This window comes from Vombatus ursinus, unplaced genomic scaffold, assembly GCF_900497805.2.
Source record: "Vombatus ursinus unplaced genomic scaffold, bare-nosed wombat genome assembly UNPS02009918.1, whole genome shotgun sequence".
In the NCBI taxonomy this organism is placed as follows: domain Eukaryota; kingdom Metazoa; phylum Chordata; class Mammalia; order Diprotodontia; family Vombatidae; genus Vombatus; species Vombatus ursinus.
Genome location: NW_020949696.1, coordinates 3,018,417 through 3,042,650, shown reverse-complemented (window position 1 = coordinate 3,042,650; position 24,234 = coordinate 3,018,417). Strand labels below are relative to the sequence as shown.

The 24,234-nt window shown below is 48.4% G+C and overlaps 1 protein-coding gene across 6 annotated transcripts in view; it reads left to right on the top strand.

The window, feature by feature from the left end:
* Positions 1-24,234, top strand: part of TCF3 (transcription factor 3) — a 103,014-nt gene that overhangs the window by 9,046 nt on the left and 69,734 nt on the right. For 5 of the 6 annotated variants that reach the window (XM_027853230.1, XM_027853231.1, XM_027853233.1 and 2 more), the window contains exon 3: positions 6,130-6,202. In XM_027853230.1, the coding sequence (XP_027709031.1) occupies positions 6,130-6,202 (73 nt within the window). Of the gene's footprint in view, positions 1-6,129; positions 6,203-22,134; positions 22,236-24,234 lie in introns of those variants that run through there. The other variant, XM_027853234.1, reaches the window with a different exon arrangement.

The window sequence follows — 24,234 nt, the reverse complement described above, 5'->3', positions numbered from 1 at the left end:
TCTACTTCTTCTGCCCAGTTCTCAGCAACAATTGAGCCTGCTGGGGCCCGGGATTAATAAACTCCTCTGCCTCTGCCTATTGGGTCAGGTCAGGCCAGGCCAATAAAGCTGGTAGGTGTATTCCTTGTCCTGGGCCCTGTGAGTTAAAAACAATGGAGCCTCATCAACTGTCAGAGCCAGTAGGGACCGTAGACCACAGAATGTTCAAAGTTAGAAGGGAGAAGAACCATAGAAACCATCTAGTGCAACCTTCTCATTTTTCAGATGGGGCAACTGAGTCAGAGAGGCAAGATGATTGTTCTTAACCACACAGAAATTAGAACCTGTCTCTCACCTTGGTTGCTGTGATTGCATGAGATAATATATGTGAAGTGCTTTGCAAACCTTAACTTAGGATAAGGAACTTGGCCTCTGACACTTACTGTTTGACTCTAGGCAAATCACTTAACCTATCTGATCCTCATTCTTCTCATATTTAAAATGAGAATAATATGGTACCTATTCTTATTAGTGACAAAACTGAGCCTTAGAAGGCTGGGTTCCTGACTCCCCAACTTAGAGGTTTTTCTGCTGAACCCAATTTCCAGTTATGTTATGATGTGAAAATTTGGGAGGTAAATATATAGAGACAAAGTACAGTTTTGAAGACAGACAGGGAGAGGTAGAGATGGCACCCAACCCCTTCCCTTTCCTCTTCCTCCCTTACCCCCTGGAGCAGAGCAGGGAAAGGCTGATGGGGAAGGAGAGTGGAGAGGTTGTTTTTTGGGGGGGTATGTGTGAGTGTGTGTGTGTGTGTGTGTGTGTGAGAAAGAAAGAAATGACACGTCAACTGGGGGCCCCACAGCCCATCCTCTGCCACAAAGCAGAGAGAGGGAGAGGGGAAGGAAGAGCTCACGTGTCTACGAGGAGGTTGGGGGAGGGATCCCAAAGTGGGGGGCCTGGGTGTCTTCCAGGACCGCCCCTAGGAGATGTGTGGGTGGGCAGAGGGTTGTAAAGCAGGTCTATAAATAGCAAGGGGGTGGGAGCCCCCAAACCAGAAAGCATACCCAAAAAAAAAAAAGGTATGCCAGAGATGAAACAAGAGACAATGCTCAGTGAACTCAGGTTCATTCATTTGAACTCATTTCTACGCATTAGGCCAGACCTCTGTTTCAGGGATGTAGTGCCCTGTTGTGGAAAGACTCGGCCTCAGGGTCAAGAGAGCAGGCTTCTAGTTCTGGCTCTATCATCTGTCTTGCCCTGTGACCTTGGGTAAGTGACTCCCCATCTCTGAGCCTCATTTTCCCCATCTGTAAAATGGAGGCATTGAATTAGGCCTGTTAAGCTTCCTTCCAATTTTAGCATTCTGTGGCTGAGCTATCCCAGAGTGCAGGAGGAAGCCTGATGCTCAATGGTTTTTTTTTTTTTTTAACCTTAGAGAGCCCCACCCAAAATGATATGGAGTACAATTGAACTGGAGGGCAGGTACCTTGACCTGGGAAATAACGTGGTCCGATTCCCACAGAGAGATAGTGGTAGATTTAGAACTAGAATTATCTGACCCTAAGAACACAGTGTCAGAGCTGGGAGTGTTCTTAGAACACAGAATGTCAGAGTTGGTGGGGAAGGAACCTTAGAACACTGGATGTACAGCCATCAAGGAAGGACATCAGAACAGAGAATGTCAGAGTCAGGGAGAAGCTTTAAATAAAAGATGTTGGAGCTGGGAAGGCCTTCTAGAGATCATCTGGTTCCCAGGCCCCTCATTTTATAGGAGGGGGGAAAGAGGAAGTGATTTACCCAAGATTATCCATCCTACATTATGTGAGTGGCTGAGGGCAGGGGCCGTGCTCTCCCAACTCTTGGTCCAGGGCCCTTTGTACCATCCCCTGTGCCCAGGTCTGTCCTGGTCAGGCCCTAGGGGAGGAGTGGGGAGGGCACCTTAATGTGAAGCACCATCCCTACCGTCCCAGAGGATTGAGGGGAGCACTGAGCTGTGTGGTTGGAAGGAGGGATGCTGTAAGAGCCCTGAGCAGAGAGACCTCTCCTCTTGGGGCTGGGTTGCTCAAGAGGCCAGGGAGCTAGCAGTCTCACAGAATTCTGGGCTTTAAAGCCAGAAAGGACTTTAGAGAGTTTTGGGACCTGGGTCTTTTCACCTTCTTTTGTGACTTGGACCCCTTTGGCTGGGAGTCTGGTGAAATCTATGGATGGACACCTCAGAATAAGGTTTTTAAATGCATAAAATAAGATTCATAGGATTTTTTCCAAGCATTTTAAAATAATTATTTAAAAAAACACATTTACAGAGCCCAAAATAAGAGCCCCTGATCTAGTCCACCCCCTTCCCCATTTCATCTCCCATTTTACAGATTACGAAACTGATGCCCAGATTTGGGAAGGGACTTGTAAGAGATCCCAGGGCCAGCGTCAGACTAGAGGTCCCCTGACTCCAGCTCCAGCATGCTTCTCCCTGAGCCACTCTTTGCTGTGTGATGCTGAGAAATCACTTGGCATTGTTGAATCTCTTTCATCTCCTGTAAAATGGATGTTATGGGGAAGGGGGAACATTAAAGCATTAGAGAAGGATGATCCATTGGCCTTCTTGGAGGACTTGAAGACCCCTTTGAAAGCTGACTCAGACTTAGAGAAGACAGGAAGGTAGCCATTCCTGGCAGGGGAATAGTTGGTAAGGAAGAAGGCTGGTAGCCATGCAAGCGGCCCGCCGAGGCTGGAGCTAGAGCCCAGAGGCCTGCAGACACCAGGCTGTGGCCTCGAATTGCCCCCTAAGGAGGAACCCAAGCCAAGGTGTCTCTCTCCACTAACTGGCCCTCACAGGCTCAGGTTGTCAGATTTCATCTCAGTTGTCCTTAGAAGAAAGAGTGGGAAAGTCGAGAGGAGCTGGGTTTGCATCCCAGCCCTAATATTGTATAAGTCCAGGCAAATCATTGGTCCTCTCTGATCTTCATACTTCTCCTCTATGAATGAGGATCATAGGATGCCTTGAGAAAGTGCCTACAATTCCATAATGGTTGGAGCCCATTGAGTTCATGTATAGGAATCACTTTGCAGACTTTAAAACTCTCTTAAGTGAGAGCTTTTCCACTAAGTGGAAGTCATGGCCTAGTGCAGGGATGGGGAACCTGTGGCCCTCTAGGTCCTCAAGTGTAGCCCAGATCCAAAAGGATTCTGTCAAAGGGCTGCACTTGAGGACCCAAAAGGCCCCATGTCACCTTGAGGCTGCAGGTTTTCCACCCCTGGCCTAGTGGATACTGGGCTGCCCTCAGCCCAAAAGGTCTGGCTGGGTTTTAGCTCTACCTCTCACCCATACTGGCCATGTGTGGGATCTTGGGTAAGTCACTTAACCTCTACATGCTGGAGGCAGTTCCCTTGAGACTACAAGTTGCAGAGGAAGGGGTGATTGGCTTTGAGAGATCTTCCTACCCAGTGACATCCTGGGCCCAGACCCCAGCCAGGGCCCCCTCTCTTCCAGCTGCTTACAGGAAGAGGGATCTCAGCCTTAGAGGGATGGACTGTTTTCTCTCTTGTTAGGACTTTTTTTTTTTTTTTTTTTTGCTGCTGCTAATCTACTTAATCTTTGAGGAATTAAAATACCCAGGCAGTATTTTTTTTTTCAGGTACCAGGGAGACAGGCAATAAAGGGAGGATGGGAGACAGGCTAGGCCAGGTCTTATCTCTCCACTGGGTTTCTACAGCAGCTTTCTATTCGCCTCCCCACTCCCGCCCCCACCCCCACCCTACCCCCTTCTGCTCAGACCCCTTTAGTGACTCTGAGGAGCACCCAAGAGAGGTACAAAGTCCTTAGCCTGGAGTTACTGAAGCTCATCTCCTTTGCCTCCCTCCTCCCGACCTGAGTTCGGCCCCAACCTCCTTTGCCCGTCACATCAGAAGACCAGGGTTCAGATGCCACCCACCGGCTGTAGTGCTAGGATACCAGGCACTTCTGCTCCCTGCAGCTGAGGTCCCTTCCAGCTTGAGACTCTTCCTTCTTCACTTCTTTACGTGAACAAACTCTCCGCTTTTGTCTACTGGGCCAGTCTCCTCAATGCCCTTCCCCCCCTCCCCCCACACACCCCACATGTTATGAGGAGACTGAGGCCCAGAGAGGGATTTGCCCAACGTCACATGTCAAGGAAGTAGATTGAAACAGGTCCTCACTGAGCTCCCTCCCACCTGAATGCCCCAGTCTCTTCAGTCAGAGTGTCAGCCTAAAAGGGACCTTAGAACACATAGAATGACAGGCTCTCAGAGCAGGAAGGGGCCTCCAGTGTCATCTGGTTCAACAGGATTCCCTTCTCTGGTTTCTTTGATCCGTTTGAAGGTTCCTCCAGTAATCGAGAACCCTCACAAGTTCCAAGGTAACTCATCCCAAGTCTGGGTAGCTCTGAGCATTTGGTGGTTTCCTCAAAAACATAGAGCCTAGATTTTCCTCTGTAGTGTTCTGTCTGTTTCTTTTACATTCTGCCCTCTAGGGCCAATCAGAACAAGTGGGATCCTTCTTCTTCATAGCAACCCCTCAAATATTCAAAAACAGCTCTTGTCTTCTGCCTGGGCCTTCTCCTCTCAGGCCAAACATCCTGGTCCCTTTAATTGGACCTCGTGTAATATCTTCCCACTATCCTGGTTAGCCTCCTGGACATATTCCACTTGTCCATATCCTTTCTGTAATTTGTTGCTCAGAACTGGACAGTTTTCCAGGCAGAAGACTGAGGGCCTGGCCATCCCTCACACCATTCTCAACACTGGGCCTTTTAGTACAGGCTACCATTGCAATACCTGTATGATGCATATCTTATGGTTGGCTTATGGCGCTCAGAGACCATTAATGCTCCCTTATCTTTTTCATTGAATCCAAGTGTAGGACTTTACATGTACACCTATTAAATGCCACTTTATTTAGAATCAGCCCGTTCATTCTAGAGGACAGCTAGGTGGCACAGTGAATAGTGCCAGACCAGGAGTCAGGAAGACCTGAGTTCAAATTCAGCCTTTGGCAAATCACTTAACTTTAATGTGCCTCGGTTTCCTCATCTGTAAAATGGGGATCATAATAGCACCTACTTCTCAGGGTTGTTGTGAGAGTCAAATGAGATATTTGTAAAAGTGCTTAGCACACAGTAGATGCTTAATAAATGCTTATTACCTTTCCCATTATTGAGATTAAAATGTTTAAATGGCACACTGCCAAGGGCAGGTCCATAGTAGTGGAGCCCTAGAGACTTTCTTCTAAATTGACATTAACCTATTAATGACTTCTCTTTGGGTCCTACTGTTCAACCAGTTCTGAATCTACCTCACTGCTATTGTTTGGTCCATATCTGTCCATCTTGCCCATAAGTTGATCCTGAGTCACAATGCCTTGTTGAAGACCAAGAGTGCTATGGCGTTCCCCATTGGTCCAGTAAACCTGTCCAGAAAAAGGATATTAGATTAGTCTGGCATGACCTGTTCTTGATGAAGACACACTGATTGTCTAGTAGGAATTAAAACCACTGAGCTTCTTGTTTTCCTCCAGTGACTTTCCATGACTCAAACTTCTGGGCCATGAGTGCAGGAGGAATTGAGGCCCTTAGACTCAGCCATAATCCCCGGCATCTTTCTCTTTGGATGCAGTTCTGGGCCCTAGGAAAGAGGCTCAAGGCCCTAGACCCAGCTCTGCCACTGACTTTTTGTTTGTTTGTTTGTTTCTGGTTTTTGCTAGGCAGTGGGGTTAAGTGACTTGCCCAGGGTCACGCAGCTAGTAAGTGTCAAGTATCTAAAGCCAGATTTGAACTCAGGTCCTCCTGACTCTAAGGCCAGAGCTCTATCCACTGCGCCACGTAGCTGCCCCATTGCCACTGATTTTGCTAGGAAGCATCAGACAAGACTTTTCTTTGCTCTGGGCCTCAGTTTCCCCATCCATAAAATGAGAGGTTTGAATTCTGATTCTCTGTAGTACTTTTGGGCTCCAAGATTCAACATTACAGTTTTCTTAAAAAGTTCAGCCCCAGGTTAAGAAGATTTTTTTGGATGTTCCCCCTCCATACCAAAAGTTAGTCCCATTCCTGAACAACAAAGTCTCACCCAAATTTCTTCCTTTTTCTTCCCTTCACCCTCCCTCTCTCTCTGTCCCTCTATGTCTCTGTCTTCTAGATGTTCCCGTTGCCAGTGGCCAATGGAAAATCCAGGCCCACCACGTTGACCAGCACTCAGTTTGGAGGCTCAGGTATCATGATTTTATTTTCCTTATTGTTTTGTCAAATATTGAAATAAACCAAAATGTGTCCTATTCTCCACCCTCCACCCCCCACCCCCTGCAACCAGGCCTCTTGCTTGGGGTTACTGTCATCATGCGCTATCTATCCCACTCCCTGGCCTCTTTCTGTCTGATGACCCAGAGATGAGGCCTGGGCACTATCAACTCCTGGAACAATTTTTTAAGTTGGGGTAGTGGAAGGCGAGATCGGTGAAGAAACAGTGAAAGCAAGGAAGCTTGTAGCTTCCCAGTAAAGAAACTGGACACTGCCTGGGAAATTGCCACCACGTTCAGCCTTGGAGAAGTGTCTCCCACTTACTTGGTCCCCTACTAAGTGATCTCCAGGTGTCTTGGCATAGGAGCTCTTAGAAAGTTGCTCCTTTGGGGTGGAGGGAGTTGACATGGAGGGTGGGAGATTGTCCTAGGAACTTGTTTCTCTACCCATAGATCAAGGCTTTAATGGAGGGAGAAGGAAGTCAGATCTCAAGGCCCCATTTGTTTTTGTCACCATCCGTGTTGTATTTGGTTAAGGCACAAGAAAGGAGGAGGCTGGAATCCTGTGAAAGAACTGATTCCTCCTGGTGTTGTTTGTAGATGAGAAAACATCTATAATGTGTGGGCTCGGGAAGTGAGGAATACTGAGATCTCAGAAGAGCCAATTCTGCAGAGGACAGGAAAATTTTAGAAGGAAATAAACACCTGGAACCTGGACAGGGAGGAATGCAGAGTTGGGCAGGTAGATTCAAAAAGCCAAATGAAGATGTACCAGATAAGCAGAGAGCTGGCTGAGCTGGGTAGCATTTCCTTTGGAAGGGGAAAAAAAAGATCTGGGGGTCTAAGTGCACCTTAAGCCTAGAATGAGTCACTGATAAGTTATGTCTGCTTTAAAAAATTTTTACAAAGCTGTATAATCTTAGGTTGAACTAGTAGGAAGATGGTACGCATGAGAGATGTCCTAAGCCCTGGTCAGACCCTAGTTGGAATATCATGTTCAGGTCTAGGCATCACACTTTAGGAGATGCTGACAAGCTAGAGCTCTTTGAGTGGAGGACCCGCCACAGAGATGTTGAAGCAGAGTACTCCTGCTCAGGGTTAGTGGCGAAGAGATTCCTGCATTGGGTAGGGGCTTGGGAGAGCAGTACAGTGAGTGAGCTCCAATTTCCCCATTCATAAGACAAGTGTTGTTTGTTTGTTTGTTTGTTTGTTTGTTTGTTTTAGGCAATTGGGGTTAAGTGACTTGCCCAGGGTCACACAGCTAGTGTCAAGTGTTTGGTCTGAGGCTGAATTTGAACTCAGATCCTCCTGACATCAGGGCCAGTTCTCTATCCACTGCGCCACCTAGCTGCCCCAGACAAGTGGTTTTAGCTAGTTGATTCCATGTCCTAAGGGCCCTCTCAGCTCTGATATCCTGTTTTCTAAGGACCCTCCCAGCTCTGACATCCTGAGTTCTAAGGTCCCTCCCAGCTCTGACCTATGTTCTAAGTTTCCTTCCCGTTCTGATACTGTGGGTTCTAAGCTTCTGACTGTGCTAGAACACAGCTTTGTCCCACCCTGGCAGTTGATCTGGAAGGCTGAGTTGGCGGGGTGGATTTGTTGTGCCTGGCCCAGGCTGGGTAGAAGCTGTCAGGCCACATTAGGGAAACATTAGGTCAGCACGGCCTCAGGGGAAGGTGGCGGGCCAGCCATCAGAAGACTTTTCAGCCCTGACTGTTAATAACTGACACTGTCCAGCCTGCCTACAGGGGGAACAGGACAAGATTGGGAGTAAAGACTTGAAGTTGAATCCCCAGTCTGCTGCTTTTCTACCTGTATGATTTTGGACAAGCTGCTTGACCCCTTGGCTTGCTGTCCCCATTTTCTAAAGTTGAAATAATAACCCCTCAGATCTCTAACCAAGCGGCTCACCAGCTGTTTGCCCACAACTACCCTATGGCACAAGTGTGATTACGCCCATTTTAGAGAAGAGGAAACTGAGACTGCAAAGGAGGCTGTGACCTGTTTAATCTAGTAGGTATTGATGTGATGCTGGCACCTAAAACTAGGGGGATCCCTAAGACCCCTTCCCTCTCTGAGTCTTTTTTATTCTCTGGGCTTTTCTCCCCATGGTAAGCAATACCAGAATCCCCCATGGTTTTGACGGGTTTGAGTTCTGAGGTCCTCATTCTAAAAGTGAGTCAATGAGCACTTATTAATTAAGAAACAGAAGAAGTTCCTACCCTTGAGGAGTTCATGTAATAATGGGGAGACAGGCATGCAGGCTCTATACAACATAAATGGGAGATGGTCTTATTGGGAAGGCAGCAGAAATGTAGGGGGGAGGGGTCCTGGAAACGCCTGCTGAAGGTGGGATTAGCCTGAGATAGTCTGGCATGGTTCCAGCCCCAGCTGATCAGGCCGATTGAAGATATTTTCCTTTTGCTGGGACTTTGTAGTCGCCCCACTTCCTGTTGTATGTGCTCTGTTCCCTGAATTTCGCAGCACTGTGTGATGAAGGGTTACCGTGGAAGGTCTCCCTTTGATCAGGATGAGGCCTTTGGCTAAGTTCGTAAAAATGCCTTGAGATGGCTGCTCCCCACCAGCTCCCAGAGCCCAGCAATAAACCCCTGCATGCCCCCAGGTGGCCTCATGTCCCCCAATGCCCTTTCCTCCCAGCTAGGTCTTACGACTCTGGGTGGAGATAAATATTGGAAAGTTTCTTGGCTTTGACACCTCATATAGACCTTTGTGAGAAGAGTCCAGGGATCAAAGAATGTTAGAGTGTGAGAGGGTCTTAGACCTCTGTAAGAGGAGCATAGATTTAGAGCTGGAAGGCACCTGAAAGGTAATCAAGTCCAACTCTTGTTTTGCAGGAGAGTAAACTGAGGCCCAAAGAGGTTTTGTGACTTGTTTGAGATCACACAGGTAGTATTAGAGTTGGCACGTGAACCTAAGTCCTCTGTGCTCTTTACTAAAAACAGGAATCCAAAAGCAGCAGCAGGTTGAGTTCTGGGAAGGAGAGGTAGGGGAATCACAGGCTGTTTCCGCTGTCTGGAGTGAGAGGTGCTCACCAGCCTTCCCGGTAGCATTCTTTCCTTCTGCTGAGCCAACCAGAGAAGTTCCATTGGTGCAGAGGGAGGTGAGGGAGTCGTGGTAGCCCTCTCAGAAGCTGAAGAAGAAGGGAGTTTCCATCACCATTTGGAGCTTAGCAAAGGAAGAGAGAAGCATAGCCTTGGAGCTTGCCATCGGGGTCAGGGCCTTCCAAACACTGAGCACGGCCTCCAATCTCAGCCAGTAACTTCAGACGCTCAGTGATGGATGGCTCTGGGTGACATTTCCCTATCACCAGGGCAGCAAGGACGCATTTTGTTTAAAGGAGGGAAGCAAAGTGGAATGGAATGGTAAGGCCCCAGGGCCACCCTGGGAAGGCCAGCACAAATCTTGGCACCACACACTGCTTTTCAGAATCTTATTATTTTTTTTTTTTTGCTACCTACCCACCCCACCAAAGAGACGCTTGCACGTGCACACACACACACATACACACACATACACACCCCTTCAGCTATAATCAAACTATGAAAAGAATTTTTAAGTCTCAGGGTCCTAGAATATTCAGATATTAGCATCTTTCTTAGAATATTGAATGAGAATAATCTTAGAATATCAGTCTGCTCAGATTCTGAGCTCTTTTTAATGGGAGGGTGGGGATTAGAAGAAGAGGTGGAAGGTAAGGAATGGTGCTGGGCAGGAGAAGGGCTCGTGTTTGGAGAAGCCATCTCCTGATTCCAGGGAGCACCTCTGTTTCTCTTTGGCCTGGTGATGACTCTTCAACCTCTGCCCTGGTTAGGTTTTTGCCAGTCAGCCTGGTAAAGCCTCTGCAGTCCTCAGAATCATGTGTGTTGCCTACATTCATGATGCTACATTTCCATTACACTCTAGGGAAAACAAAGTCGAAGGAAGGAGTGATAGTAATAATGACAACAACAGTTGCTTTGAGGTTCATGGTGATCTGAGATAATCCTCATGATAATCCTGTAAAAAAGTGGTACTGTGGTAGGAGGTATTATCCCCATTCTACAGATAAGCAAACCCAGACCTAGGAAGGAAAGTGACTTGCCCAAGGTCCCATGATTAATAAGTGACCAGGTTCCGGTTCCCAGTGCTCGAACTCCTGGCATAGTGTTCTTTCCATGGACTCCTCGAGCCAGGAGGGCTCAGAGAGAAGACTTAGTGTCTGTGAAGTTCTCATGGCACATATAGTCCATTACAGACCGGGACTGTGTCTTACTCATCTGTGTCTGCCCAGTAGATAAGCACTGCCATGTTCAGTGCTGATCCAGAGTGCACAGGAAGGAAAGCAGCATGGTGGGCAGCCCTGTGGCCAGGGCAGGGTAGTACAGTGGGTTGTGCTTGGTGCCATTTTCTGCTGTCTCTGGTGGGGATTAGGCCAGGCCAGCCCTCCCTTGGACATCTCTGTGGGATAAGTTCTAAGAGGATGTGATCATCACTGTGTCTACATAGTAATCTCTGGGCTGATGTAGGAACCACAGAAATGCATGGAAAGGGGCTTGCGAGACTGGTGTTGGACACTGTGACTGTGACCAAGTCGCTTCCTCTGCTTGAGCCTCACTTTTCTTGTCTGTGAAATGAAAGAGTTGGACTGTAGTTATCCAAACTTCTACCCCTCAGGAGTTAGGGGTGCAGTTACGCCCCCCATCTGGAAAACCTGCCAAAAGTTTTTCGGCCCTCCCTTTGTACCAGAGAAGTCTGAAATTTTTCTTTTTCTTTTATGGGGTGTTTACTGTACCTTATTCTAAAATTTGTGTTGATATTATACAATGTTTACCTTTTACGCATTTCTGAGTTTCTGAACTCTTTCTGTGTTGTCTGCTAGCCTTTGTGTGTCATCTGTGACTTCCACAGATCTTCCCAAAAATTCTCATTTAATTTCTTATGCCAACTTCTGATATATGGAAACCGTGATGGGGAACGTTGTAATGTCGAAGGGATAACTGTAGTTGGCACCAGTGGTATCTTTCAGTTGTAGCGTTAATGGTTCCAAAGTCATTTCAAGCTCCGATATTCTGTGTTCTAAAGGTGAAAGTTGAAATGAAGGCCCAGCCTAAATGTTGGCATTTCAGCAAGTTGAAGAAGTCCTCCTTGGAGACTCAAAGGCACCTCATAAAGTTCTAATATCTGCCTTCTAATGGCCCTCCCAGCTCTGATATCCTGTGTCCAAATGGCCCTCCCAGCTCTGACATCCTGTGTCCTAAGGGCCCTCCCAGCTTTGACATCCTGTGTCCTAAGGGCCCTCCCAGCTCTGACATCCTGGGTTCTAAGGGCCCTTCCAGCTCTGACACCCTGTGTCCTAAGGGCCCTCCCAGCTCTGACATCCTGAGTTCTAGGACTAAGTACTGTCCCATCTGGTACCAGAGTTCTTAGAAATACCCCTGTGATGTAGGCAGAGCAGGCTTCTATTGTTTCCGCTTTACTGATGGAGAAACTGAAGGCCGAGGGGTAAGCCACTTGCCCGGGCCTCACAGAGTTCATAACAAAGCTGGGACTGGAGATGAAATTCCCTCTCTCCTGGTAGAGGGCGTCACCCATTGTGGGCATTGTCTCCTGGGGCACCGTGGGGACCTCCCCTTCCCCACCCTCCCACTCTATCCCTGCTACCATAGTTTGATTCCAGAGATAGGAAGGAAAGGGGGATTGAAACTGTTCCTCTTTCCCTACCTCCCTCATGACCTTGGGCCCCTCTCTGAGAAAGCAGCTCCTCCTCTCCAGTGTCCCTCCTGCCCAGCCCAGGGTTAGGCCCTTCCTCCTGGGGATGGCACCTTATAAAAAGGTATTTTTCTTCTTGCCTCCTCCAACCTCTACTTCTCATTAATCCTGCCCTGGTAAATTGTTGCCCTAGGGAAGCCGGCTCCACCCATCCAAAGCAAGAGACGGCTCTGGCTTTTTATGTTCTTACAAGCCAGGCCTCCCACATCTGGGAGCAGCTGGGCCTGGTGGCTGCTCAGGGTGGGGCTTGCCCTGGGCCCCTGGTGTCCTCCTGGGTGAGAGGAGGGCCGCCTGTCCTTTGGGGCATGTTCCCTCTGCACAGCCCATGCTGATAGCATAGCTCAAGGAAGAGAACTTCCTCCTGGGAAACCTGACTACCCTGGTTCAAGAGGGATGGTAGAAGGAGTGTTGGGCTAATTATTTCACTTGGAGCCTTGATTTCCTCATCAGTAAAATGAAGGTAATAATGCCTACTGACCTAATAACTAGGTGACCACAAGCGAGTCAGCTTACCTCTCCCGAGCCTCAATTTCCTCATCAAGCATTTGATATATATAGTTGTTGTAAGGAAAGTATTGATCTGTGAACATTGAGGTCCCTGTTGCCTGGCTCTGAATTAGCTTGGCCAGGTGCCTGCTGCTGGAGTTGTGCCTTCTAGTTCTGCTTTCAGTGCCCAGATGTACAAGGACTGACCTTTACTTTCCGCCTTCCCCTTGCCCCACCATGGGCAGCATCAGCTGACCATGCCTCCCCCTTTGTGTTTGTCTTTTTGTTGGCACCCCATCTCCTTTCCGAATACCCCAGAAGAAGGGTGTCAGGTAGATCTCTCTGTCTTTCCCTTGTCACAGATGAGGACGTAGCATAGAGGGAACTAGCCTGCCCAAGGTCACCCATTGAGGACCAAGCCATTGGTCTGATCTGGAGCGCTAGATTTTTAGATCTTTGAAATCATGGAGTCCAACTCCTTTGGTCATTTTGCAGGTGAGGAAGGTGAAGCCCCAGAAGGTTCAGTGTCTTTAAAGTCATAGGGATTGCAGGGGCATGGCAGAGGGAGGAAGTGAGATTTGAACCCAGATCCTCTGACTCCACTTGTTTAGTCACCTCAGTCATGTCTGACTCTTTGTGACCCCATTTTGAGGGTTTTCTTGGCAGAGATACTGCAGCAGTTTGCCATTTCCTTCTCCAGCTCATTTTACAGATGAGGAAACTGAGGCAAACAGGATTAAGTGATTTGCCCAGGGTCACACAGCTTGTAAGTGTCTGAGGCTGGATTTGAACTCAGGACGATGACTTCAGGCCCACACTCTATCTATTGTGCCACCTAGCTGCCCCTCTGACTCCAAAGACAGTGCAGTTATAAATCTCTCCCCTACTTCTCCATCCTCCCCCCTACCCCCCAAACATTCTGCTCTTTCTGAGAGTGATGTCTAAAAAAAACAACCCAGCTTGGACTAACTTGGGAGGTAGGAGCTCTGATCACTGAGGATGTTCAACCAGAGACTGAATGTCTACCCATCAGGCACACAGGGAGGGAGGATTTTTGGACTGGGTAGGAGGTCATTGGAAAGAAGCTTAGTTCTGTTGGAAGTCTTGAGTATCTGTGGTTTAAGGAGGCAGGTGTAGGTCTGGAAAGTCTCTGGTTTTAAGGTTCTAAGATTATAAGGTTTCCTGGTTTTGCATTTTTAAGGTTTCGGAGGCGCCATGATACTCTCGGGATCGAGGTTCCAAGTTCTAGAGTTTTGAGTGAGGTTCCAGTGATGGTTCTAAGTAAGGTTTAATAGAAGACTGCATGGTTCTGTGATCCCTAGTCCTTTTCCCCTCCCAGAAATCACCAAGGCCCCCTGTTTCAAAGGCTTGTGAAAGCCCTGTTCCTATCAACATCTTCTCATGGCAGGAGAGGGGAATCGTTGCTGACCATAGCCACCTGTTGCCCTCTAGCTGGTATTTTGCTTCTGAATATCCAGCAGTATTTATATTGTGGAGTTCATGGGCCCCCACCCCCTGGAAAAGTAGAGCTCTTGTTCTGGCTACCCTTGGACTCTTACTACCCATCCATGAGCACCCAACCTCATTGGAGAGGTGGAGTCCAAAGATTTCCCCAAGATCACAGAATTGGGACTAGAACCCAGGTCTTTGAATTACTAAGCTTGAGTTCTTCCTACTTCCCTGCATTATCTTGGGGTGTGGGTGTGTCCTAGACTCAGGAGTTTTGGGGAGTCATGGATCCCTTTCACAGAATGTTTTTAAATGCATTAAATAAAATCCATAAGACTTCTAAGGAACCAATTATATTGAAATACAGTTATCAGGTTAAGCACCCCTGTCCTAAGTGATAGGCAAAGAAAGTGGGACCCTGAGGGGCTCGGTGACTCACCCCAGGTCCCATAGCCAGTAGATGTTCAACATGGGACGTCTAACATGTGTGGAACTGGGAAGAAAAGGGGTTATTCCCAGAGCAGTGGGAAGAGGTAGGCTGGGGCTCACTCAAGTTCTTCCAGTTCAAACATATGTGATTCTGGGGCAGCTAGGTGGCACAGTGGATAGAGCACCAGCCCTGAAGTCAGGAGGACCTGAGTTCAAATTCAGCCTCAGACCAAACACTTGACACTTACTAGCTGTGTGACTCTGGGCAAGTCACTTAACCCCAATTGCCTTGGGGGGGGAAGAAAACCTTATGTGATTCTCTTGTGGCTGGGGCGAGTCAGGAAAGGTGTGTAAGCAGGACAAGAACGACCTAAACTGAACTTGAGAAAGCTCGTTCTAGTTGCTCTTTCAGGGGATTACTAGGAGGAGACAGGGAGAGAAGGACCAGGTCAGACCTATATCCAGAGGGCCATTTGGAGCAGCTCCCCAAAACCAGTTCCTCCCAGCTCTCCAGCAATTCCCCCTCCCTTTTCTTCTTGTTTGTTTTGTTCTAAGTAAGTTTCTATTGATGCCTTTTGGTTTTTTTAACACCGTAGTTTCCCCAGTATCCCACCCCTTCTCCCCTCCAAGAGAGCCATCCATATAACAAATAGTTGTGAAAGACAAAAAAGAAAAGAGGGGGAGGGGGTTGAAATAGGATAATTGATCAGTGAATCAAAGAAGTCTGAAAATCTGTTTGGTGACCTCCACTGCAAAGGGGTGGGGTGGGGTGGGGTGCACCTCGCTTGTTCACTTTTGATTTTCTTGGTGGTGCCCTTTCCACCATTGTGGACACAGGCCTGTGGTTCTCTTGGCCCTGCCTCGTCTGCTCTGCATCAGTTCATGGAGCTCTTTCCTGGCTTTTCAGTCTGCATCACATTAGTCATCTCTGAGAGCGCAGTGGGGATTCCATTGCATTCTTTAACCACAGTATGTTTAACCCTTCCCCCAATCAATGGGCAGGCCCCCCTCCTTTTTTTTTTTATATCCTTCCGCCTGTCCCAGGACTATTGGTGTGTGTATAGCCTTGTTTGGGTAACAGTTCCTGGGGCTGTGAGTCATGGGCAAATAGGGCCTGAGGCACTGGGGGGGTGGCACTTAAGAGCTTTTAGCTCAGCCCTAGTTTCTGGGCCCATTGTTCAACAGGATAATGGGATTACTTCCTGAGGCCAAGGCTGTCTCCCAGCCCCCTCTATGTAAAAAAAAAAAAAAATCCAGCCTTAATAACTTGGCTTTTTCTTCCAAGTATCACATTGTCCCATCAGATGCCAGGAGTATGAGTCGGTGTTGGTCAGACCCAGGACCACTGTGGGACTAGTTAGCCCAGAGGACCAAGGAGGGAAACAGTTGTTCTTCCTAAGCAGAAGTCAGGGTTGGCAAGGCCAGGGGGCTTGCTGTCAGTGTCTCAGCCTTCTTCTTCTCCCACCCTCCAACTGGGCAGGTGCCATGGAGTTAGTGGCTGGAACCTCCTGCCAGAGGGAGCAGCCAAAGCCCATCCTAGGAGCTGGTAAGCCCAGCACCCCATGCTCAGGTCCTGAGAGGGAGTGGGGACTGGGGGTGGGATTGGGAGAGGGAGTGTCTGGCAGATGTTTCTCTCTGCTGATGCCAGCTTAGTGCCCTGCTGTGTGCCCAATGGGCCGCTACGTATATAGTTTGTATTGTTACTCTCTTGTGCTGCTTTTCACCCATACAGCCTGGAGGAAATGACTTCACCTCTGGAAGCCTCAGTTTTCTCATCTGTAAAATCAGAGGTGTTTGCTAGATGGCCTTTGAAGTCTTTTCCAGCTCTAAATCTAGGATCCTACAACAGTGGGGAGGATGGTCCGAATGGGGCAATCCATACTTTCTCACCAGGTCTTTCTGTGGACAATGACTGGTGTGTGTAAATTGTCTGGCCCCTTTTGGGGGCTGCCAGATGCTGTGTTGAGAGGAAGAATAATATACTTATTCATTTGTTCTTTCAGACAGCTTAATATTATTAAGTGCTAGCTCCCCTGAGGGAGACAGAGAAGTGAAAAAGATTATATGCCTGCCCTTGGGGAGCTTCCAGTCTAATCAGAGGGAAGGTGTATGGAGGAACAGGTCAGATGAAAAGGCTCTGGGAATACAGAGGAGGGAGAGATTGCTTCTGGCTGGGGCGAGAGGTACGGCATTGGTGCTGACCAAACCTCCATTGCTGTTTGAGGGGCTCTAGAGCTCATCTGACCCAGTTCCAGGGGGAAGCCTGATGCAGTGGGAAGGACTTGTTCCTCAAACCAAAGACTCGGCTCTCAGTCCTGGCTGGGGCACTCGCTGCCTGTGGAACTTTGGACAAGTCCCCTCAGAACCTGGTTTCTCCTGTTGTGGAAACCTTAAAGCTGTGTATAGACTTGTGTGGTGATTTTGAAGCTTGGAGAATGGAGGCGCAGGGTAGGAAAGTGTCCTGGCCAGCTTCATACAGCTCATAAGGGACAGAGCTGGAACTGGGACCCAGCACTTGTGACTGCAAAGCCAGCACATCTTCCTGGATGTCACCAAGCCAGGGAGGGGAGGGTGGCACAGTCAATGGAGAGGGAACAATACGGAAGGAAAGTCTGGGGCCATGACAAAGGATGAGGCTTCTTTTGTGACAGGTGAGACATTGAATTTGGTTATAATCTATAGCTAAGGAGTGGCATATTAAGATGGAGAAGTATGTTTCCACAGATGGAAGTGTGTGTGTGTGTGTGTGTGTGTGTGTGTGTAAAAGGCTTCATACAAAGCAAGGCACTGGGAACCTAGAGGGGAGGGCCAGATGCCCCCCATTGAGTTTGGAGAATCTGAATTCTGATAGAGCCTTAGCTTTTGGAATGTGATCGAATGTAGGCAAGTAGGGAGAGAGGTGGAGGCATTCTAGGGTGCTATTAAGGTGGCACTGAGTAGTGAGGAGACAGCTGTGGATGAATGGAAATGATGTTAGGATGAGAGTCAGGCTTGGGGGTAGAGACGGAATGAGTGCCCAGTGAGTAGATCGGTGAAAAGTGCAAGTCCCTACTGCTAAAGATGCAGGCATGGGGAAGCATGGGGAAAATGCTTCATCATCTGTTGGTCACACACTGTCTTCATGCTTCAGATCCTGGCAGGTCCTTTAACTGCTAGTGGAAAGAACCATGGATTTGGAGATACAGTCAAAGTATAAATACTCATTCTGCTTCCTGCTTCATAGGTGGCTTTGGACAGGTCGCTACCCCTCCCTGGGCCTCGGTTTCCCCTGTTGTAAAATGGAGGGGTTGGTTTGGATGGTTTCCAAGGGCTCTTCAGCTCTCCCTCCTTCCAGTTGTCTTTCGAACTGCTAGCTGTGGGTTGGAATGCTGCAGAGAGGTTGATTTTGGCCAGATACATGGTTGTGTAGCACATAGGGTATAAAATATAATGCTTATATATAATATATAACATTATGTTATATATGTAGAAATAAATATAAAGACGTATACATATTATATATAATTAAATATTATTACAATGTATTTATATACAATATTATTATAATATAATCCTAATAATCAGTTGTCCATAAGTGTCATGGTATTGCCTTGGTGGTTTCCCATCACTGGATGCTTCAAGCAGAGGGCACATGTTACCCTTAGTCAAAGGATGTGCTCTAGAGAAGCTTCCTAATCAGGTATGGCTTGGGTTGGGTTTCCTTTGAGGTCCCTACCAACAGAGATTCAGTGATGCCATGCAGCCTCCTCGACCTTGCAGCAGAGCCCAGGGATCAAGGTCGCTGACAAGGTCACCCACACTACAGGAAGTACCCCTGGATCTTTTGCCTGGGTAGCCAAAGGGGTTGTTTCACCGGTGAACTGCCTTTCCCAACCTACTGCAGCCCTGTTTCAGAGGTTAGGCCTGCCCTGGTGAGCTGTATGCCTGTGCCTTACCTGTTGGAGAAGTTGCATGTGGGTGGCCCTTTAGCTCAAGATTGGATATGGACCACCATGGAGGTCCTGGAGTCCTAAAGGCCTGGCATCTACCCGCTAACTTGCTTTTTTCATTTTAGGGCTATTGATCTTGTGTTGCTCGAAGTGAATTTCATTATTTTGGCTTAGTTCTATAAAGTATCTCTTTAGCAATCTGGCCTAATACTAAACCTGGAGAGTACTTGTCTTTGCCTTGATTGAATATAGGAACTTTATAAAGAAGAGGAAAAATGATTTGAAAAGTGACTGTATAAGCAGAAAAGGTGGTGGTGGGGGAAGCAAGATGTTCACTCTAGATCATTTCCAAGGTCAAAGCAGATAAAGTAGGAATAGGCGAGACCAAAGGCCCATAGATGACAAACAGTTGGTGTTTCCCCAGTTTGGAATCTCACCCAGGAAGCCATTTCCAAGGAGGGGTGAGAGGCCAAGGCTGTGTGGAACTGGAGGGCACCAGAGGTGAGGAGAACAGGGATTCTCAAAGCTGGGGATTTGTACAGGTCATCATCAGAGTACTGGTTGATGTCACTGAGGCAGGTGACTTGGAGGCAGTGGAGATGAGGACTGTGAGTCATACACTGTCCTCTTGGGAGATCTCAGGCCCATCTCAGCTGCTCGCTAAGGCCCTCCATGGTCTACTTCAGAGCTCCGACAGAGTTCCAGGCCTCAAATTGAGGTCCAGGAAATGGAAGGAATTTTGCTCAAAAGAATGTCCATGGGCCATTCACTTGACTTCTCCTGTGGTCCTGTCAGTAGCCCTGGGAGGCAGGGTAATTATTATTACTATTTTCCAGATGGGGAAAATGAGATCCAGAGAGAATCAGTGACTTGCCCAAGATGACATGGCCACATTCATACTAGAATCCAGGTTTCCTGACTCCCAGGTCAGGCCTCTTTCTTACTATACCCAGGCTGTCCCCAGGAGCTTGTTGATTCTGCCTGAGAGCTGGGCTGAGGCTTGAGCCAGGGGAGGCGAGCTGGGAACTTTTGTTTAGGAAAGATAATTGGGGTGAGAGCAGAACAGAGAGAGAGGGAGAGCAAATGGAGCTCCCTTTAAAGTTTGTCCCCAACTCCCATCTGGGCTGGGCTGCGCTTTGATGTGGAGAAGGATTCTGAGGGTGGGGGGTTGGGGTGAGGGTCTTCAGAGCTGAAGCACAGAGTTCTCTGCTTGATAAATGATAAAAGAAGAGAGTGGGGGCTGGGAAAGGAGGCCCACCTCAAGCCTTTTGTTGTCTTCTCTCCACCCTAACCCTACCCCTCTGGCCACCCAGCTTTTGACACTCGGAATGTCAGAGCTTCACAGGACCTTAGAATCTAGGATGTTGGAGTTGGGCAGGGCCTCAGGCCCTACTATGTTGGTTCTGCAAGGACTCTCAGAACCTAGAATGATGGATCTGGATATTACTTTAGAACCTAGAATATCAGAACTGGGCAGGCCTTTAGAACTTTACAATGTTGTAATGAAAATACTTTGACTACCTGAAAGTGTTCATGTGCACATCAGCTGTGGCTACTCCAGCCGACGATGACCTGTCCCTCTTGTATCCCACTTTAGTGCCTGACTGTGGGTGGGACATAGAAGTAGGCGTAACAGGCTAGTTGAAGGGCTCATTCTGGGTCTAGCTTTGTTCACCTATATTATAGATGGGCTTTATAAACTTTTTCACTCTCGACCCCTTCAACGCTTTTGTGTTTAAGAAGCACTGTAAACAGCAATGCTGTGGCACGTGTGTGACGTGAGGTGATGCATAGAGGAAGGTATGCCTGGTTTACTTTGGGAATCTGCATTTATGTATTCTCATCCCCTTTTCGCCACCTAGCAAATTGGGGTGCATGGGGAAAGACAGACAGAGGCTCTCCCATTAGGACTCAGTATCAAGCTGTTCTTTGGGAATGGGGACCTAGGTTATCCCATGCTATGCACATCATGATTCTGGCTCCTGGAGTCCCCCTTTGTGCAGAGAATTGTGGGGTCGGGTCGCAGGTTGGGTGACTCAGCTCCAGTCACTCAGGGATTCCTGGGGGAGCTGGGAGTCCAGTCAGACCCTCCACCATCACTTGCAGGCCCCCTTCTTTCCATCTTAAGTAAAGATTTTACATAATCAATGGCCTTCCCGAATCCAGAAGTGCTTGGCAGCCTCAGAAATAGGTCACATGTGTCCTTTACAAGCTGCTTGATGGCCACCAACCCCTTCCCCTCAGGGCTGACTGCTCAGGCCAGGCTGAGGAAAGAGCAAGAGGCCCGTGTGTGTCCAAGGGTAGTTCTTGGGTCTTGGCCACCCACACGCTTCTCCAGAGATGGTCTGAGCCCTGCCAGGGCAGAAGGGAGAAGGTGTATCATTTGCAGGCTGGCCAAGTCTGGATGCTGGTTCAGTCTGAGAAGTAATATGACAAGTGAAGCCTTTTTATTGGAATGGGTCCACTTCCTAGTTGGAATTTGGAGGGTGAGAAGTGTCCTCTCAAAGCTTAGAGCAATAGGCTCAAAGGATTTAGAACTGGCTGGGACCTTACCAAAAGTGTGCCAAGGGGACAACTGAAGCTCATTGAGGGCCAGTGAGTTAGCCAGCATTACACAGCAAGTGAGTAGCAGGACCATGATTTGTGACCCAGGGTTCTTCCTACTACTATATGCTGGAACTCCAAGAATCTCTCGAATTAGCTCCCCTCTCTGGGCCAAAATATCCTAATTAGTAAAATGAGGATGTCAGATTCCATGATGTTTCTTTGCAGCTCTAGCTAACATTCTATGACTCTCTCAAACTAGCCTTCTCAAAGCCTCAGAACCCTAGAAGCTAAATGAATCCTACAATGTAATGAGTGCTGTGGAAAGAGCTCTGGGTTTGGCGTCAGGTGGTTTTGGTTCAGTCATTTCAGTGGTATCTGACTCCCCGTACCCCACTTGGGGTTTTCTTGGCAGAGATACTGGAGTGGTTTGCCGTTTCCTTCTCCAGCTCATTTGACAGATGAGAAAACTGAGGCAACCAGGGTTAAGTGACTTGCCGGGTTCATACAGCTAGTAAGTGTCTGAGGCCAGATTGGAACTCCTAATTCCAAGCCCAGTGCTCTCTCCGCTGCTCCACCTTGCTGCCCTTTGAAGTCAGGCCCTAGATTCAAAACCCACTGCTTTAAGCCATATGACCTTGAGGTAGTCACTTCCCTCCCCTCTCTGGGCCTTGCTTTCTTCCCCTGTAAAATGAGAGGGTTGCATAATATGCCCTTGGAGGTCCCTTCCAGCTCTAGATGTCCCATCCCAAGAGATGTCTTAGTGACATCTAGCCAGCCCTCTAGCTTTCTTCAAGCAGGCAGGTATCAAAACAGTTAATTGTGTTTTTCTTCAAAGCAGAGGGTGAAACTCATGCATTCCTCTCCTCCTCCGCACACCCCATCTCCCCATTATTCCTCCCTTTTCACCCCAGCACCCTCTACCCTGCTGCTTTGATTGTGACGACTGTTAATAGGCTAAAGGAAAGCACTGCCCTGCTCCCTCAGCCCCTGGAAGGCTCAGCTGCAGCCACAGGAAGTTGTTCAGGAAAGCTCCCCGCCCCCAGCCTTGTGGGGACACAGGACAGGGTTGGCTATCTTGGATGATTGTTTCTGGGGAACTGACTCACCCTCTCTGTCTCGGCCTCTTGTGTTTGGCCTCTTACGTTCTTCTCCCTCCCATTCTCGTCCCTGGTGACAGCACCAATCCCTTGTTTACCTCTCTCTTATGCCCACCCCCACCCCCCATCATCCCCCTCTGCCTTCCGCCCTGCCCTCCCCTCCCAGTGAGGCCATGAGCTGTTTTTTCCTCTCCCTTGGAGGAAGTATACAATAGTATGATGAATTGTTGGGAATAATGAGGCCATCTGATGCTGTGGAAATCCCCCTGCCTTCATCCCCACCTCCCAGATCCCCTTCCCCAAGTAAGTCACAAATATTTACCCAAGTAAACAGGAGAAGGTTATGAGGTAAGAGGTTGAATGAGCCAAGAGGCCTTTGGTGGGGGGATGGGGGCTCTTGCGCTGAAGTTCTTGTTTGGGGGCCTTCCTAGATAGAGGTCCACCCAAAAACTCTGCTAGACCATCTTCTGCCACCCCAGATTCTAAGGCCCCTCTCCCTCTCCCTGACGGCTCCTGGGGTCTGCAAAGCCAGCGGCAGAGGAAGTACAAGATATCAGGAAGAGGTCCAGGTTTGGAGTCGGGATCTGAAGTCAGAACCTAGTTCTGCCGCTTTACCAACAGAGAGAATGTGGCTTAGTGGAAGGAGCCCTGGATTTTAAGTCAAGAAATTTGGGTTCAGATCATACCTCAGACATTTTAACTAGCTGTGTGGTCCCAGGGAATTCACTTAATGCCTTGGTCTCAATTTCTTCATCTGTAAAGTGGGGGTAATAATATTACACTTGCCCTATATACCTCACTAGGTTGTTGTAAGGGTAGTCATTCAGATGCCTTTTAAGGTGATATATAAATATACCAGTTATTATTACTTGTGTGACCTTATGTGTCCCTTCCTTCTGACCAGTCTGGAGCCTCAGTTTCCTCCTCTATGTCTTAGGTGGTCTCCAAGTTCCCTTCCACCTCAGTATCCTATGTGGAAGAGAAGGCAGCCATCCTAGGCTTAGCCTCACCCAGCCAAAGACAGCTGCAGGAAGGACCTCTTCAGAAGGACCTCATGCCCAGGCCAGGAAACTACAGGCCCACCCTCCTTTAACTGAGTGGGGAGCCAGAAGGAAGGAGGGAGAATCCCCTGTATCCCAAGAGCCGTCAGGGGGCCTGCCTTCAGTCACCTACAAGCCCCTGGCATCAGGTGGTTGGAGCACAAAGCTTTTAGGGCCTCAGAGAACTCTTTAAGAATCTGTAGTTTTGGGGAGCTAAAGAAGCTGGCCACACCTTCCCGTCTTCCTGGGTGAGAAGGGCAGGAAGGACAGCCCTTGTCTTCAGCCTTGGTGTAGTAAGATGGTTGCCTTGAGAACACTAATTATGTGTCCTAGGGCACTGAGGGAAGGCTGCAGAACACTATTGAGAGAAGGCGTGGGCTATAACCGGATGAGCCCTGGACCTAGAGGCCAGGGCACTGGGTTCATAGCCCAGCTTTCTCAGTGACGTCACTGGGTGACCTTAGACAAGGCTCTTTCTCTCACTCTTAAGTCTGTTTCCTCAACTGTAAAATAGAAAGGAATAAGGCCTCCCTTTCAGCTTGTGATGAGGCTCAAGTGAGAAAGCGTGCTTAGGCCAACAAGTGATACTACGTGGCAGCTATTATCGTTGTTGGGTTCTAAGGGCCCTCCCAGCTCTGACATCCTGTGTTCCAAGCTCCTTTCTGACACTGACACTCTGTGTTCTAAGATTCCTCCTAGCTCTGACATCCTGTGTTCTAAACTCCTTTCTGATTACTGACATCCTCTGTTCTAAGGGCCCTCCCAGCTCTGATATCCTGTGTTCTAAACTCCTTTCTGATTACTGACACCCTCTGCTCCCAGCCCGACATCTTGTGTTCTAAATTCCTTTCTGATACTGACATCCTGTGTTCTAACACCCTCCCAGCTCTGAAATTCTCTGTGCTAAGGGCTCTTTCATCTCTGATATCCTGTGTTCTAAGATTCCTCCCAGCTTTGGCATCCTATGTTCTAAGGACCTTTTCTAAGGGCCTTGCCAGATCTGATGTTCTAGATTCTGTTCAAAGTTCCCACTCACCCACCTCCTTTCCGCCTCCTCTTCCTGGCTGGGGCCTTGGGGCCACGCTCTCTGGACTAGGAGCCCCTAGGCTAGACTCAGACTCCTGATTTGCCTGAGAGCCTCTGCTTATTAGCCCTAGGGATCCCTCACCTTCTGCATCCCTGGGCCAGGGTTAGATTGGGAGTAGGGAAGTCAGAACACTTTAGAAGCAAGAAATGGTTGAAAACAGAGACTGGAGCTGCTG